This window comes from Pteropus medius, unplaced genomic scaffold, assembly GCF_902729225.1.
Source record: "Pteropus medius unplaced genomic scaffold, Ma_sr-lr_union100, whole genome shotgun sequence".
Taxonomy (NCBI): domain Eukaryota; kingdom Metazoa; phylum Chordata; class Mammalia; order Chiroptera; family Pteropodidae; genus Pteropus; species Pteropus medius.
In genome coordinates this window covers 1,278,501-1,296,529 of record NW_024351647.1, presented here as the reverse complement: position 1 = coordinate 1,296,529, position 18,029 = coordinate 1,278,501, and the positions used below count along the sequence as shown (strand labels likewise).

At 44.7% G+C, this 18,029-nt stretch overlaps 1 protein-coding gene across 3 annotated transcripts in view; it reads right to left on the bottom strand.

Annotated features, from left to right (window-relative positions):
• GPR176 (G protein-coupled receptor 176) overlaps positions 1-17,528 on the bottom strand; it is a 90,926-nt gene extending 73,398 nt beyond the window's left edge. Inside the window, exons 1-2 of one of the 3 annotated variants that reach the window (XM_039843920.1) lie at positions 17,069-17,527; positions 16,452-16,963 (exon numbers count right to left, since the gene is read on the bottom strand). In XM_039843920.1, the coding sequence (XP_039699854.1) occupies positions 16,452-16,623 (172 nt within the window). In that variant the 5' untranslated portion in view covers positions 16,624-16,963; positions 17,069-17,527. Of the gene's footprint in view, positions 1-16,451 lie in introns of all 3 variants that reach the window. The other 2 variants (XM_039843921.1, XM_039843924.1) reach the window with 2 other exon arrangements.
• Positions 17,529-18,029: the final 501 nt, after the last annotated feature.

Sequence of the window (18,029 nt, the reverse complement as noted above, 5' to 3'; positions counted from 1 at the left end):
ACACTATGAAAAAAAAAAAAGAGCACATCATGTCCCATAGTCCAGAGGGGGAAAAAACCCCAAACACTTGTTCCCTCAGCCCTTCTCTTCCCCCCAAATACAGACATATAATAAAAAGACCCAGGGCCACTCTATCTAGTTCTGGTACACACAATAAATGAAATCTTGAGCCTTTCTTGTAAGTTATTGGCTTCTGACATGAACTTTATTGTTTTTATAACTCTATATTGACTTTTGCAATGTTGATATCTGAATATATGACACAATCTTTGAATATATGACACACTCATGTGAACTGCTTTTTTTCCCCATGATGAACATAGTAACTGTAAACTTGGCCATCTTGTGGTGGTTTTCTTTCAAATGCCTGTTGTACATTTCATTTGGCAAACCAATCCTTCTAAAGCCTGAACTCCCTTACAATCCAACTTGGCAAGTAAAATTTTTTTCTTTACTAAACACTTTTGTAGCTGTGTCTTCTTTTGACAATAGGCTCTGTTGTTTACAACTAAGAACCTGATTAATGTTGGAAGAGAGACTAAGGAGTAAATCTACATGTGTTGTTGGGGGAGGGCAGTGCTGTTAGGGGGAGGGGGTGTTCAGTAAAAAATAAAAACAGAAAATGTCCCTACAATATTTCATAAGGTTACTATGATTGAATAATGTGGCATATGTTATAATTTACAAAGCCCAGCATAAATGTACAGCTAAAACAGTATTCTTGATTGACAGTTATCATGTTGGCAGGTAATGAAGAGGAATTTTCATTCAAGGATAACTGTTCTGCTTCTGTAAATATGCTTGCTGCATGGGCTGTACTCGAAATTGACTAAAGACTCACCTTCCCTTTTGTTTGATCTGTCTAAGCAACAAATTAACTGTTTGTACCCCCCAGCAACTCCAGCACTTTGTAACACTTTGTAACTGCTGGCAACCATAGCAACTCCCACCGCTTTGTAACAGTCTGAGGACAAATTAACCAATCAGCCTGTGCCAAAAAGGGTCTATATAAGGAATATTGCAACTGAGCTCAGGGCCCAGATCTTCAGAGCGCTAGCTCCGCTGGGACTACCGGCATAATAAACCTGAGTTCTCCAATTCTCCAAGTGCTGCTTGGTTTCTCACCAGTCTAATTTTGGATCTTTTCTGCAACATTCTGGAGGCCCCAGCAAGATTCCAACCACGCTGGCCCTTTGAGCCACCAGACCAGTGGCTTGGCCAGGCCAGGGAGGAGGGGCTCTGAGATGAATGAGGAGGCACACCATCTGATGAGTATTCCTGGTTCTCTTTCAGACCGGAGTCCTGACTCTCAGGAGGGCTGAGCCCCAATCGGACTCATAGGAGGGACAGACCAACTCACGAGGAATGGCCACAGGATAAGGTAAAGTCCTGGTATCAGCCTCTGGTCAGGTCCTGTCTCCAGACAGAAGAGGAGCTTGATCACCTCCTAATCTTCAGTTAGAAAACACTAATCAGGATCTTCCCAGTGGAGGAGACATCAGGGTCTCCAAAAGTGGGGAGAAGACATCAGGGTCTCCCCAGTGAGGGAGACGTCAGGTTAGGGCCCTCCAAAAGCGGGGAGGCAATGCTTTAACCTGATGTGTGAATGAATGAGCAACTTGTCCAGTTTGATCGGTCAGGTATGAGTTTGTAGCTCCACAGCTGGGCACCCCTGAGGGACCCTAAAGGCTATAGAGTCCATGTAGGCTCATTCTGCGGTTACGTGGTGTACGGCATACGGTCCAGGGCAGCATTGGACTAGTATTCGATCGTAAGTCACAAAGCTGAGTCAACTAAGGCTAAGCGTCACCTAAGCTCCTTCAGATGAGGTCTCCTCTTTGGAGGAGGCACCCATCCTTGTTTGTCTTTGCGTCACCGTCACAGGGTGGAATGGGTTTGGTTAACACTGGGCAAAGGGAGGCCAAACCACCCTCCAGAGAGTAACCAAGCGTCCTCCACTGGTTAAGAGCAGCGGCTGCTTACTCTCCACAGGACAGGTTAAGGAATGGTGGGAGGTTGCATGAAAGAGAATGAGTGCTGAATGACTGAGACGCGGCCTTGCCATGAAGTGAGAGTTAAGCCTCAATCCGCAGTTCCGTGGTGAACCTCGTACGCCTTAAGATGGTGTCACTGGATCTCCATGAGGAGTCTACTCCAGTGATCTGGGTCAGGGGTTTATACCGACCCACCAATGCTAAGAGGTGCCTGAAATATCCCACGAGGGGTGCAGCCAGAGACGGGCAAGGTGAGTGACATCCCCTCCAAAGTTTCCCCAACCCTATCTCCAACCCTCTGTGTGGCGTGATTGTTGTCTGTCATGGGAGGCATGGTTCCTCTAAGCCAACTGTCTTAAATTGTATGATGAAAAATTTTAAGAAAGGTTCCTCAGACAGGGAGCATGGAAGAGGGAATGCAGTTAGCATTAATATGATGGCTAAGTGGAGGGTCAGGGGAGGGAGGGAGCAATTGGGGGGATCATTTTATGAACTATATAGATGTCTAACCAACGTACTGTATACTTCAAACTAATTTAAGTAAATAAATTTATTTTTAAAAATATCACAGAAAAGGAAATATAAAAAAAAAAAATAAACATTTTAAAATCACCAAAAAAAAAAGAAAGGTTTCTCAGAGGATTACGGGGTCAAGCTGACCCCGGGAAAGTTTCGTACTCTTTGTGAACTTGAATGGTCTGCCTTCGGGGTAGGATGGCCCTCAGAAGGGATCCTAGACCTCCCCACTACAAGAGCTGTGTACCAGGTAGTGACAGGGACCCCTGGACATCCAGACTAGTTTCCGTACACAGACTCATGGTTGTAAATCGCTACTATAGTGCCCCCTTGGGTCCGGTTCTGAGCAAACAGGCAGGGACAGAGCAAGGTACTCGTGGCCCAACTGACTCGGGGAAAGGACAAGGAAGAGCCAACAAAAATTATCCACCAAGGGGACCCCAAGGAAGAACATATCTTCCCACTGCCATACATCCCAGCAGCTCCGCCAGTCCCCGCACAGCCACTCTACCCACAATTGCTAGACAGCCTTCAACTGTCAGTGCTTTCACCGCCCCAATAGCCTGAGTGACCACCAAGCCCAAGTCCACGGCGCCTTTGCTTGGCCATGCAACCAGCTCAGCAATCTGTGGCCCTTCAGATGCCCCTCTGAGAGGCACAAAGTTCCTTTGAGATTGGAGAGGACAGCACACTCCAGCCAGGCCGCTCTGTCCTCTACTATCAGCCATTCAGCACAATCGACCTCCTCAACTGGAAGCGGCACACCCCGCCCTATTCGGAGAAACCTCAGGCAATGATTGATCTGCTCGAGTCCATCTTCCAAACTCATCGGCCTACGTGGGATGACTGCCGTCAACTCCTCCTAACTCTCTTCAACAGATTCTGTCAGAAGCAAGGGGATAGCTTCAAAGACAAACACCAGAAGGTGTACTAGATCCTGTAGCATGGGCCTCAGGGGCTGCACCAGACGCCATGCCCAATTGGGACTTCAACATCCCACAGAGAAGAGAGTCTCTCGACAGATACTGGCAGGCCATACTGCAAGGGGTAAAAGCTTGGGCTAGGAAGCCAACGAACATGTCAAGAATGGCAAAGATACTCCAGAAGCCAGATGAGTCGCCTACAGAGTTCTATGAGAGACTGTGCGAGGCGTTCCAGGTATATACCCCTTTGGACCCCGAAGCACAAAAGAACCAGCGCCTGGTCAACGTGGCATTTGTGGCTCAATTCTTCACTGACATCTGCTGCAAGCTTCAAAAATTAGAGGGCTTTGCTGGGATGAACGCCACCCAGCTACTGGAGGTCGCAAACAAAGTGTTTGTAAACCGTGACCAGGAGGCTCCAAAGGTAGCTGACAAACGTGAAACAGAAGGTGTCCCCGCTGGCAGCTGCATTAGGGAAGCTGGGTCCAGTACACAGACTGCTGCTCCCCCACGGAAAAGAGAAACCAAAACGAGACCCCCACTTCGCTGCGACCAATGCACCTACTGCAAAGACACCAGCCATTGGAGAAACAAGTGCCCTCATCGTAGGAAAATGCCTGAATGGCCAGAGAAGTTCAATCAACCTCGTAAAGGAAAGTACCAGCCTGAGCCAGTCATCCAAGAGCTTATCGGCCGGGCCAAAGAACAATCAGACTAGGAACAACTGAGCTCCCTGATCCTAGGCCCCCAGGAGCCTACGGTCACAACAGAAGTAGGGAGCCAGCCAATCAATGACTTTTATGGTAGACACTGGGGCTGAACACTCTGTAGTAACCACACCTGTAGCTCCCCTCACGGACTGAACAGCAACTATCGTTGGGGCCACGGGAGACCAAGTCGCCCGCTCGTTCTGCAAAGCCCACTCATGTCAGTTAGGGGGCTACCTAGTGACTAATGAGTTCCTGTACCTACTAGAGTGCCCCATTCCCCTTTTGGGTAGAGAGTTATTAACAAAGCTTGGAACACAAATCACCTTTACCTTAGGGAAGCCCACCAGTCTCACACTGAGGAGCCTGCCTGCTCTAATGATGGCTGTGACTGTGCCCAGGGACGACGAATGGCATTCTCCGGGAGGAAAACAAATAAATCCAACCAGTCTGCTAGAAGAGTTCCCAGAAAAGGGGGCTCCAGGTCTAGCCAAAAAATCATGCACCCATTATGGTAGACCTGAGATCAGGAGCCTCCCGTCATACAAGGCAATATCCAGTGCCGCAGGAAGCACACCTAGGAATTGGGGACCACATCCAGTGTTTACGCAATACCGGAATCCTAGCTGAGTGTCAGTCACCTTGGAACACTGCTCTTGCCGACCAAGAAACCTGGAAGGAATGACTGCCACTCTGTCCAGGATCTCCGCACCATCAACAATGCAGTGGTCATTATCCATCCATTCATCCCAAACCCAAACACTCTCCTGAGTCTCTTACCTGCTCAAGCAAGCTGCTTCACATGCCTTGACCTTAAAGACGCCTTCTTCAGTCTCCAGTTATCACTGGCCAGCCAGTCTTTGTTCATCTTTGAGTGGGAAGACCCACACACCAGGAGAAAAATGCAACTGACCTAGACTCGACTGCCATAGGGCTTCAAGAACTCACCCATTCTGGCCGCAGACCTGGCTGCCTTCCCTGGAGAGACTTTGAACTGTACTCTACCCCAGTATATAGATGACCTGCTGCTGGCTAGCCCCACCCAAAGAGACTATTGGAAAGCTACTAGAGCCTTACTGGCCCTACTCTCAACCATGGGATACAAGCTGTCATGCAAGAAGGCTCAAATCTGCAAACAAGAGGTTAGATACCTTGGGTTCATCATCTCGGAAAGACGTCGAGCACTTGGACACGAAAGGAAACTGGTCATCTGCTCAATACCTCAGCCAAATACCAAGCAAGGGGTCTGTGAATTCCTAGGGGCTGCCAGATTCTGTCGGATCTGGATACCAGGTTTCACTGAGATTGCCAAGCCACTGTACGAGGCCATAGTTGGCCTGGTAAAGACCCCCTGGAATGGGGCTCCAAACAAGAAAAAGCTTTCAGAGAAATAAAGAGACTCTTAATCAGCGCCCCAGCATTAGGACTACTGGATGTGACATGGGACTTTAACCTCTTCGTACATGAGAAGAATCACACTGCACTGGGGGTCCTCACAAGAACAGTCGAGCCATGGAAGCACCCAATTGTATATTTGTTGAAATGGCTAGATCCAGTGGCTACGGTATGGCCGCCGTGTCTCCGGGCCTTAGCTGCCACAGTAATCTTGGTTAGAGAAGTGGACAAGCTTATGCTGGGACAAAATATAAATGTAAAGGTTCCCCATGCTGTAACTGCATTAATGAATAATCAAGGACATAAGTGGCTGACCAACGCCAGAATAACTCATTATCAGGGACTGCTTTGCAAAAATCCACGAGTCCACCTCAAAACTGTACGTACATTGAACTCTGCTATGTTTCTGCCCACTGAAGAGGGGCTGCCCAACCACAATTGTGAGGAGGTCATGGATCATATTTACTCAAACATGCCAGCTATGACAGATGTTCCTCTTCAGGACCCAGAACTGGTATTGTTCACGGATGAGAGCAGCTTCATCCATGAAGGACAGCACAAAGCCAACTACACAATAACAACTACCGATGAGGTAATCAGAGCTGAGGCTCTGCCACAGGCCTGGTCATCACAGTGGGCCGAACTATGGACATTCATCCAGGCACTGTGACAATCTGAAGGGAAATGGGCCAATATCTACATTGACTCAAGGTATGCCTTTGCTACCTTGCGCATATATGGGACCATTTATAAAGACAGGGGATTACTGACGGTGGGAGGAAAAGAAATCAAGAACAAAGAAGAAATTCTGCAGCTGTTAGAGGCAGTTTGGAAGCCTTCTAAACTAGCAGTCATTCACTGCGAAGGCCACCAGAGAAGAACCGAATCTGTCAGTAGAGGAAACCGACTAGCAGACCAAGCAGCTAAGGAGGCTGCCCACAAACTGAGTGCCACAATGGGTCCTAAGCCAACTTCCAAGGTTCTCCTAGCACCAGAATTGCCTCTATCCCCAAAATACACAAAGGAAGAAGAACAATAGTCGTCAAGTGAAGGGGGAACCAGGAGGAAGGAGGGCTGGTGGGAGCTTCCAGATCAGAGACGCTTTATTCTTGCTGTGCTGGCAGCTGAGCTAGTGAAACAACACCATGAGTTGACTCACCTAGGGAAGACTTCTTTAGGAAACTTATTAGGCCACTACTATTTCATACTCAAACTCTTAACCCCATGCACCCAGATCAGTGCTAGATGTGTGACTTGTGCACGAAACAATGCTGGCCAATGGCCAAGGTCTAATCCAGGGGTGCAAACAATTGGAACTATGCCACTCAGAGACCTAGAAGTGGACTTTACTGAAGTCAAGCCCTGCTGGGGCCATAGATATCTGCTTGTGTTAGTTTGCACCTACTCTGGATGGGCTGAAGCTTCTCCTACACGCACTGCACGGGCACGAGAAGTAGCTAGAGCCTTGTTAAGAGAAACTGTTCCAAGGTATGGGCTACTCCTTTCTATAGGATCAGACAATGGAACTGCCTTTGTGTCTGAGATAGTTTGAACCTTGTCCAAAGCTCTAGGAATCAAATGGAAGCTCCACACGGCCTACAGGCCACAGAGTTCAGGGAAAGTTGAACACATGAACCAGACCCTCAAAACCACGCTAGCTAAGCTTTGTCAGGAAACACAGTTACGTTGGATTTATTTGCTGCCTTTGGCTCTACTTTGAATGCGATGCACCCCAAGGCCTTTAGGCTACTCCCCTTTTGAAATCCTTTACGAGAAACCTCCCCCAATGATAGGGAAGTTAAAAGGAGACCCATGATTAATGGCTAACCTAGAAATGTCCCAACACCTTCAGGCCTTATGGAGGATCTTCCATATCACTCAGGAAACTTTAGAAAGAGCTCCTATCCCTTACAGGAATTGAGTCCACCCCTTTTAGCCAGGAGATGAAGTATGGGTTAAAGCCTGGAAGAAGGAGCCACTCCAGCCGAGCGGGACGGGCCCTCACATTGTTATATTAGCAACTTCCACTGCTATTAAAGTTGCAGATATCACTCTGTGGATCCACCACACCCGGGTAAAGAGAGTGACACCTCTGGAAAAACAGGAGACTTGGTCTAAAGAGCCTCTTCCTGATCGGTCACTTCAAATCATGTTCCGGAGGCAGCAGAAATCCACCTGAGATCTTCAGCCGAGCTCTGGCCACCCCGGAAGCTGGCCAGTCTTTGCATGGTAGAAGATTCAAGATCAACCATCCAGACTGTCCAGATGTATTGTTATCCTCCTGCAGTCCTAACCTTCTGTATTATACTTGTTTTGCTGCTTGCTTTAGGTTTGGCCTCAGTAGCACCCTCAAATTGGACTCTGAGTCAAAGAATCACTTTAGCCCTAACCTATGTAGTCTACATTAGGATCCTCTCAATTCTTACATATTCAGGCTAAACTTCCTTTAATACGTTTTTACAGTTCTGGATTGTCTGATCATCATTGGTTGTTTTGCTAATTCAAGTAGAATGGTACCCCTAAAGACTCTTTTTCTTCTCCTCCTGCTCTGCCACGTGTATGGCACCAGTCTTCCCATTTCTTCTATCCCTTGTACCCACTGCATGCAAAGGTACAGGATAGGGTCGAACACTGCCACCAGCTTTACTTCCGTAACAGGTCTACCCACAGGATGTGCCCTAAATGCCACACTCTGAACTCATTGGGGATTCAAATATTAGATGGGGTACATAAAAGTTAAATCTCAAAACAGCCAATCCTGCCAATCCTGGGCATGTTGGCAATGGACCTCAGGAGAAGAAAAGGTCTATAACCACACAGAAGGTCCAGCAGTGGAAGAAACTGTCCAATGGTAGCATAATTCAACCACACCTAAACCTACACTATCTCCTAGGCCCCAAAGCCCACCAATGTACGATCAGCTAAAGGTCACCTTGAGCCAAAGCCTAGGGAAGAACCTCTTTATTGACCTAGCTGAGAGGATAGGCCATGAACTTGGTGTTACTAAATGCTGGGTGTGTGGAGGAGCACTCATGAGCAAGGATTGGTCTTGGAAGGGAACTAGCCTAGAAGCCTTTTTTACCTCCTTCAGTGGAATCACACGGTGGTTCAACATGAAGAGGGTCGACCCAGGATTTAGGTCCTCTCCTCAGATGTAATAGGCGAAGAATGTCTTGGCCAGATAGGTCCAAGATATATTCAATGGGTTGGAGAGACACCATGTAGAAGAATGCTATTTTTAAATCACACGGATCTAAATTGGTGGCCCAAAGTTCCCTCTTGGTATTGGGCCACCAACAGCACTATAACTAACTCCTCCTCATGCCACTCTTTTGACCAAAGCTCAACTATTACAAACTGTACTATAAAGGAAAGCATGGTCCCTAATCCCTTCCGTGCCATCCCAGCTATTGGCACTTTCTGGGAAACCTTCAACTCCACTAGCCCTGGGAGTTGAAAAGCACCAGGTGGGCTCTTTTGGATTTGTGGGAAGAGGGCCTATACCCAACTCTCAGCAAACTGGAAGGGAAGTTGCACCATCAGGATCATTCAACCTGGCTTCTTCCTCCTACCGGACAAAGGAAATGAGCTGAATGTTCCCTTATGTCAAGACTTAAAAGCCAGGACTAAGAGGTCACTTGAAGTAGAGGGACAAAAAACGTGGGGAAAGGATGAATGGCCACCCCACCATATCATCCAATACTATGGCCCCACAACTTGGGCCCAAGACGGGAGCTGGGGTTACCGAACCCCCATTACATATTTAATCGAATTCTCAGGTTACAAGCTGTGCTAGAGATCATTACTAACCTGACAGCCTCAGCCCTAGAACTCCTGGCCACACAACAGTCTCAGATGAGTGCAGCAATATATCAAAACCATTTAGCTTTAGATTACTTGCTAGTGGAAGAACGGAGAGTATGCGGGAAGTTTAACCGATCCTATTGCTGTCTCCAAATAGATGACAACGGCCAGGCTATAACTGATATAGCTACTAATATTAGAAAAATAGCTCATGTACCCATCCAGAGTTGGACAGGGTGGGACCCTAATAACCTTTTTGGAAGATGGTTCTCTACCTTTGGGGGCTTTAAGACCTTAGTTGGAATAGTACTCCTCCTCGGGGCCTGTTTCTTTCTCCCTTGCCTGTTGCCTCTTGTTGTCCGGTCAATTACCTCCCTCATAGAGGCTATAGTAGAGAGAAAGACTGCAGCAAAGATCCTTATGCTGTGGAATTACCAGCCCCTGACCCAGGGAGATCAAGAGGTTGATGCTCTATAAAAATTTAAACGGGCATCAAAAGAGAGGAATGAAGGGGAATTTTCATTCAAAAGGCTAATAGGCTCTCTGTTCTGCTTCAGAAAATATGCTTGCTGCATAAGCTGTACTTGAAATTGACTAAAGACTTATCTTCTCTTTTGTTTGATCTGTCTAAGCAACAAATGTAACTGTTTATACCCCCTATCAACTCCCAAGCTTTGTATCACTTAGTAACTTCCAGCAACCACCCAACCATAGCAACTCTTGCCACTTTGTAATCGTCGAAGCAGTCTGAGAACAAATTAACCAATCAGCCCTCGTGCCAAAAAGGGTCTATATAAGGAATGTTACAACTGAGCTCCAGGCCCAGATCTTCAGAGAGCTAGCTCCTCTGAGACTGCCTGGAAAATAAACCTGAGTTCTCCAACTCTCCAAGTGCTGCTTGTTTTCTCACTGGTCTAATTTTGGATCTTTTCTGCAACAGTAATGCAAAGATACCTACATTTCACAGGAAGCATCCATCTCCCATTAGCAAAACTCTCCTTGTCTTTCCTCATTAAAGACCTTCTATGAATTTCCTAGAGCGTCCACAGGTAATGCCTTCCTAGATGAAGTTCCTAGATGAAGTTATTAGAAATCAACATTTTTGTGTTCTCTTACCTCATTCCATTTATGAACTTATTTTCCTCAATTTTCCAAGGTATTCATACTCTGACCAAATCCCATCACCCCACATTATAGTGACCTAACTTTTGGTTACATATCTACTAGAAACAAGTCTAGCAGTCATTCCACCTTTTGCCCTTAATGTACAACTTCAGATTCTGACACCATAGCAAAACTTAGAACAGTGCTGTGAACACCCAGAAATGCTGGATTAAGCAGAAGACATCTTTAAATTCATAGTCGAGCTTACAAAAAATTAGAAGACATTCCCAGTTGCCTGAAACAGAGACCAGAGTGCTTGCATTGAGACCAGGAAATAGACCCTCACAGATAACTTTGGGTTTCAACACCCACACAGGGACTGAATTGACCTTGGACTTACCTTGAAACAGGTAGCTGGAACAGAAACTCTTGCATAAAACCAGAATCTCCAATACGTAGCCAACTCAATGAAAAAGAGAATAAAAAACTGTATCCTCTACATCAGAGAAATGATAAGAAAATATGTCTTTTCCTGTCCTGAGTTCTTGGGCTCCTGATGACCCTATGACATCTGGCAAGAACAAATGTAAAACTATTCTGGAGGCCACTTCTGCAGCCAAGATCTCACAGAATCCTTCAGAAAACTGAGACGGACTCACAATCAAAAACTTAGAAACACATAAGGAAATCACCTGTCAACTATATGAAATACTCAACTAAGTCACTCTTTTTGCTTAAGATAGTACACTTTTTTAAAAATTACCCTTAAAGGTCAACATATTATTGTACTATTATCTGTTAATATCTATATCTAAAGTGGTTTATTTATTTAATATGGCATCATGAAAAAATGGAATACAGATACTGTTAGGTTTGGAAGGGAGAAGTAAGCAACTCATAACAACGTCATTGGGCATCCAAAAGGACAAGAATACAAAAGATACCTGAAAACCAATGGAATGAAGACAAGAAAGTAAGAACTCTGGGGGTTGATTTTCTGATAGGGTTTTTTTTTTTTTTTCACTTTTTAGTTTTGCCCAGGGTAAATCCTTACTTCTAAATTTTGCTGAGAGCCACTCATACCTTCCAGTCTAGCTAAAACCTTTTCTAAGTTTTTGTGCTATATGACTAACAAAAATTTTCCACCTAGCCAATGTGGCAGTTCCTTGACAATAAAGAAGTTTTTACAACAGCTTCCAGTCACTACTCAATCTAAATGGCTCATTCGGAAAATGACACATAGAGAAACTCTTTGGCAAACTCTAGAGTAATGACAGTTTGCAAGGCTTGGACACTTCAGAGAAAAACAAAGCCATGTCTGTTTATTCCTGTTTTAAGACAAATTTCTTTCCATTGTACAAAACCCCACCCAATAAAGTACACATACATTTTTTGCAGAACCATCGATATTTGAAGCTGAGACTCTGAAACAAATAAAAAACAAAGTAACTAAAAATAAAAATTCTAGACAGCAATTAATTAGCTGCTTTGCCTACCAGCATCAAAAATTTTCTACTATTATACCTTAACTGTCAACATAAAAATAATATTTTAACACCATCTAAACATTGCTCTGATTGGGAATGAGGTCCTTGCCAAGGTTACATTTCTAATACTAAAGGCAAATGGTTTCTGTATTTCAGTAGCATAGGACCACAGACTAAAGTCCAAAACAAAACAGAACCAGGTAAAAGAAAAACAAAACAATGGGACAAACTTTAAATATGTCTTCTTATTCCAATGGGCTCATTGCTATTGGAACATATGGAAAGGTGAAATTGTTTTGAATATTTCTAGAGTTAGTTATTTTACATGACAGCAGTTCCTGTTAGAAACAACTTAGTGTAGCACAGTTATGATACGGCCAGATCATTTATTAACATCCCAGCAGTTGCAAATGACTGAGCCGTAAAAAAGACAAGGCATATTATCACACATGAAACCGGCTACTTGCTAGTCAATGTGGATGAATCTAAGAAGCATAGAAAAAAGTAATTACTTGATTATTTTACAAGTCCTTTTTTTCACCATGAGAAAAAAATTTATTTACAAAAATCCACTTAGGTGCAGCAAACATGGATGTGATGCTAAGCAACTGTAGTATTTTCCATAAATTGAGTAAGATTTAAGTTTGACACAGCATAGTAATCCTTAAAGCAATCCTCAAATTTCAACATGGCCCTGTATATTTTTAAATAAGTAAGGCTAGAATGAGCTAGCCTCATTCTAGCTCATTTGTTTTTAGGAATATATTGAGTGACAGATGGCAATTACATGAATTGATCTGAACAAAAGTGCATATAAGCTTGAACAAAACACATAGGTAAAATACTGATGCCATAACCAAGCCATATGGCCCACAATTCTATTAAGACTACTAGATTCTCTAGAACATGAAGAACTGGCTTTTCCTGGCTTACCCTATTCATAACTTGTTATTTTTCAATTTCTGCTAAAGATTATAGTATAACTAGCTACTGTCGAGTAAATGCTTTTGCCTCCAAGACTGCAGTTCTGTTAATATTAGAGCCAGCAGAGGGAACTGACATTAAAAATCTAGGTCAAGAATCTATAGCATGGGTCTCATTAGAAAACTGGGACTTAGGTTAAAACCATTTTTGAAGAATTTGTGAGCTTTAAGGTAATAAGACCTTTTCAGAGACTGTAGCATGTAAAGAACCCACCACACAACATATTATGAACAAAGTTAAGAACAGAAAAAACTCTTGACTAAAGAGGGGAGGACAGTGTAAAAATATTTATTAAAAAAGTTCAGAATAAAGAAACATTTACAGGATGTTTAAAAACTATTAATCTGCAGCCATAATACAAGTCTTTATTAGTACATTGGATAGGTCATTCATCACCTCCAAGCCTCTGGGAAAATTCGTTTCTAGATTATGTTTTTCTAAGCACATAAAGTAAATTGCTAGGGAGGAGAAAAGATTTATTTTCCTCTTATTTATTCCTCATCAAAAGTTTACAAAAATCCTGCAATGGGACAATGCCATCAAAGTTTTCAAAGGAAAACTTTGACAAGAGTGCCGAGACAATTCAATGAGGAAACTGTGGTCTTTTCAGCAAATGATGTTGAGACACCTGAATCTCCACATGTAAAAGAATGAATTTGGACCTCCACTATATACAAAAATCAACAAAAATGGATCAAAGATCAAATGTAAGAGCTAAAACTATAAATCTCTTAGAAGAAATTTTAAATCTTCATGACCTTAGATTATGCAATGGTTTCTTAGAAAAGTCACCAAAAGCACAAGCAACAACAAATTTTTTTAGAAAAATTGGACTTCATCAAAGTTCCATTATTTCTGGGTGACCTGACAAGAATTTGTTTACCAAATGTTTGCTCTTTCTCATCTACTTGTGAAATGCCTACCTTCCCTTTGATGTCCAAACCACTATCCCATTTCTCCTTAACTCAAAATAGTATATAGGCTCCAATTGCCTAATCTATCCTCAGGTATCTATTCTTATGGAAAACTTGTATGTACATATGTAATATAATTGGTTATTTATTCCTGTTAATCTGTCTCATGTCAATTTATTAGAAGAACCAGAACAACTAGGCAGGGAAAAGAGGGGAAATTTCTCCCTCCTCCACAGAATTATTTTGACATAATAGTCAGCCTCTAAAAATCTCAATGAAAAAGTATATTTAGAGAATATAGGAAGAATATTTGAATTTGTTTAAAGATGAGGGAGATAAACTCATTCATCTATGTTTTGGGACAGGGGAAACAAGCAGATTAAACTGGAGTCATATGTTTTTCTAGATACTATTCCATCCTCCATGTACTTATCAGGCTTATCAATTCTTCCATAATAAATCTTTTTATTTCTAATCTGTGCTTTGTCTCTATTTTGGGGCTTCATAAAACCATGCTTCCCAAGTTTAATTGCCTTACACATGATTTTGGAACTTAAGCTCTGAGCCTTGAGTGTCATTACCAGGAAGATTCAATTGCACAGATATGTTTATACGGGTCAAGTCCTCAGAGAACAATGAATCAAGAATATCAGTGAGTAACAAGTACACAGAGCACTGTTATTTAGTCTAAGCTTTTAAGAAAAACAGAAATGCCTTTCACTTTTGCACAAGTTCTCTGACTTTTGATGTATAGACATTTAACCGTATTTTTATTTTTTCTGCAAATATAAAGAAACAAATGGAATTCTCTCCAAGGAGGGCCCAAGTAATAATGTGGAAGGGGAAAAATATGTTCCCCTAGGCCAAGTCAGGCATAACCAAAGATCAAGAGGAAAATCAGTATCCTCTTTAGAGATATCCATGAAATCAATTTTTGCATGTCCATTAAAGTGCTATGTGAAAAAGCAGTTAAAATAAAGGCAGATTTACCTAGGAATTTCTGAATCCAATGCAATTACAAGAATAGAAGTACATGGGAAGCTGAACATTTGTTAAATGTGTACTATTTGCCCTCCCCTTTACATACATGCTCTGCCTTCTATTTCAACAGTACTCAAATTCTGAGAGTCTATGGGAAAATTTCTCCCAATGCCATCTTTCTTCAGGGTTAAAGTTACTAATGGGGAAAACAAAACTAAAACAAAATAAAACAAACTACATATGTGTGTGTATATCTATCTATATATATGTATATATATGAAAAAATTCTAAAGAAATAAAAATGCAGGCATTTCTACTGCCTCACCAATAATCTACACTTTAAGTAAATGTGACAATACCAGAATTTAACTCCCAGAGCATTGTGCCTGCTAGTATTTGTTGTTTGTTATATGAATATTGAAAGTATTTCAAACACAAGCTTTGCTTTGTTAATGTGCATTTAATATTGCACTCATAAAAACATGTACCTTACACACACACACACACACACACACACACCTACCTAGACATAGCCACACTGATGTCTACTCCTGAAAAAATGTCCTCATGACAAAAAGTGGAAGATAAATATGACAGAATGAGACAAGATAACAATTATAGAAATTACAAAGGGAAATTTAAAATTTAAAATTTTTCCATTGTCTTTTTGATTTCAGTTACCTTGGTTTCCATGGATATTCATAGGCATCTACAAAACAGTAATTTATTCCTACACTGAAACTTTAAGATTGCTCTTGGCCATAAAATCACACATAATCAGAAACAATCTTTTTACATCTTTATAAATGCCATATCAGAGAATTTGCATCTGAAGAGAAGGCTCATATTTACAAGTAATATGCAACATGTTCAACAAACCTCAACAGAAATGACTACTGATCATATCATTCATCACTTAAAAAGTAGCTACTAGAAGCACTGGTAAATTCCACACCAATAGACAAACGTTTTTTACTAACGGTTTATTTCAGTTCAGTGATCTTTTCTTCTCCGAACAAGAATACTTAAATTTGTCGTGCGTGGTGTTTTGTGTTTTACCCTGTCTTTACTCAAACAAAATAAGGTAGAGAAGTAGATTGGGATTTGTTTTGTTTGAGGATTTAAAAATATCCGAAGGTTACCAGAGTTTAACTCCACAGGCTTTTGTTTACCAGCAGGTCGATGTTTCGAACACGCAAGTCATAAAACACGAGCCAAATAAGACTCTTTCAAAAAAATTTACATATAGGGAGGGAATCGATGGTAGAGAAAAACAGAAGCTTTGTTCCTTGCTATATGTAAACAAGAGCTCGGGCCGGCGCTCCGCCCAGGCACCGGGGAGGTAAGGAATGATGGACACAACTCCGCGCCCATCCCGAAGCGTTCGGCGAGGGCCGCCTTGGGAGGCTGACCTCCGCCTGGACCTGGCACCGTCCCCGGGCCAGGAGAAAGCCCTACCGGAACTCTTGTTTCCATTGTGGGGCTGGAGTCGACCGTCCCTGCTTAACTTCCCTGCAGTTACCCGGGCATTTTTAAACCACCTTCAACTATTTTTCTGCACTTTGCCATACGGAGAATAGATGGGAACCTGTGCCCTCGGGGAAGAGCCCCTCCCCAGGTGGTGCCCCTAGGGACAGCTTACCGAGCAGCGAGCCTATGAAGATGACGACCTGCACAGTGGTAGTGAACTGGCGGTACAGCTGTGCCTCGCCGAACTCCCCGAGCGCGCTGCGGTTGGCGCTGGCCGCCTCGGCCCCCGACCCGTTGCTCGGCTCGCTGGCGTTTCGGGAAATCCAGCTGCCGTTATGCCCCATGGCGAGGCTGGTGCTACCGCGCTGTTCGTAGCCCGCTGGTCCACCCGCCTCCGAGCCCCGCGGCAGTCTCTCCTGCCCGGGGCGCGGAGGGACGCGCGGGTACTTGGAGGAGTCCTGGAGAACCCGGGGCAGTCGCGATCCCCGTCACGTCTCCACATCACCAGCCCAGGAGCCTGGGAGGCGGGGATGGAGAAGGGCGAGGTTGCGCCCCATGCCCGCTCCCTCCTGGTTCCCGGTCAGCAGCCACATGAAAGCAGCACGGTCAGAGCCCGCCGGACGTCGTCCGTCCCTCCTCCCGGGTGGTCAGCGCAGCCAAGCCCACTCAGCAGAGATGGAAACACTGAAGGAGGCATTTGATGGTCAAGGAAGGGGCTCTCCGCTCCCGCCGCCCGCTTCTACCTCTACTCCTTCCACCCCGCAAGGGCTGGGGCATCCCCTCGAGTACCGTAGGCTGACGGGCTCAGCCCCACTTTTTAGAGGCAGAACAGCATTTGGCTGAAGCCGGTTTTCAATCCTGTTGGCTTCGAAGCCGGATGGCGATGGGAAACCTGTGAAATTCCCAAGCCAAGTGGTGGAAACCCCGAGGGGAGCCTCGAGTCTCCGACGGCGCCCATGACATTGGCGGAATGCCCTCAATTTTCCCCCAAAAGCCTCGCCCTTAGCATCTGGCCGTACCCCAGGACACCCGCGCGGTCTCCTCCAGTCCAGCCCCTGGCAGGGAGCTCTGACCTCCCACTTCGGCTGCACGGACCCGCTCCCGCAGCCCCTTTGCCTCGGCAAGGCCTAGCGCCCCCTTTCCTGGCCTCGCTCCGCACCCCCGGCAGCTGGGAGAGAGCGTCGCTGCCGTGCGGAAACACAAGAAAACGCTCCTGGAGGAGCAAGGGACGGTTTGCGCGGCTGCGGGACACTCGGAGCTCGCCTAGGGGCGCACGGCCCTCGGCGGTCACGTGACGCGCCGGCCCCGCCCCCCACGCCGAGGCGGCCGCGGGGACGGCGCCATCTTGGCCTTCCTGAGCGTGACTGCCCCGGTCCAGAGCGTGGGAGGCACGGAGGATCCTAGTGTGGACGCGGTGGCCAAACTGGCGGCTCCTTCTAGACTTTGCTTCCTTGACTATTGTCGTTACTTCTCCATGTCTCGTCAGTAGGGGTTCCCTGAGACTTATAATTACATGTTGATGTCACCTGGGCTAGAAGCCCAGTTTCTTTGCTCTTCAGTTATCCCTTGGGTGTAGCTGAAGCATTTAAGAAAGGGGAAATTTAGGAATCCAGTTCACGGTCTCCTAAACCTTTTTATTGAGTCTCGTTTATAAAAGGTACACGATATAACAACCCGGGTCTGAGGAATTCCAGGAATGAAAAGTTGAGAGGGAGCAATTTCCTGTGGGCTGATGCAAAAGGATGGGAAG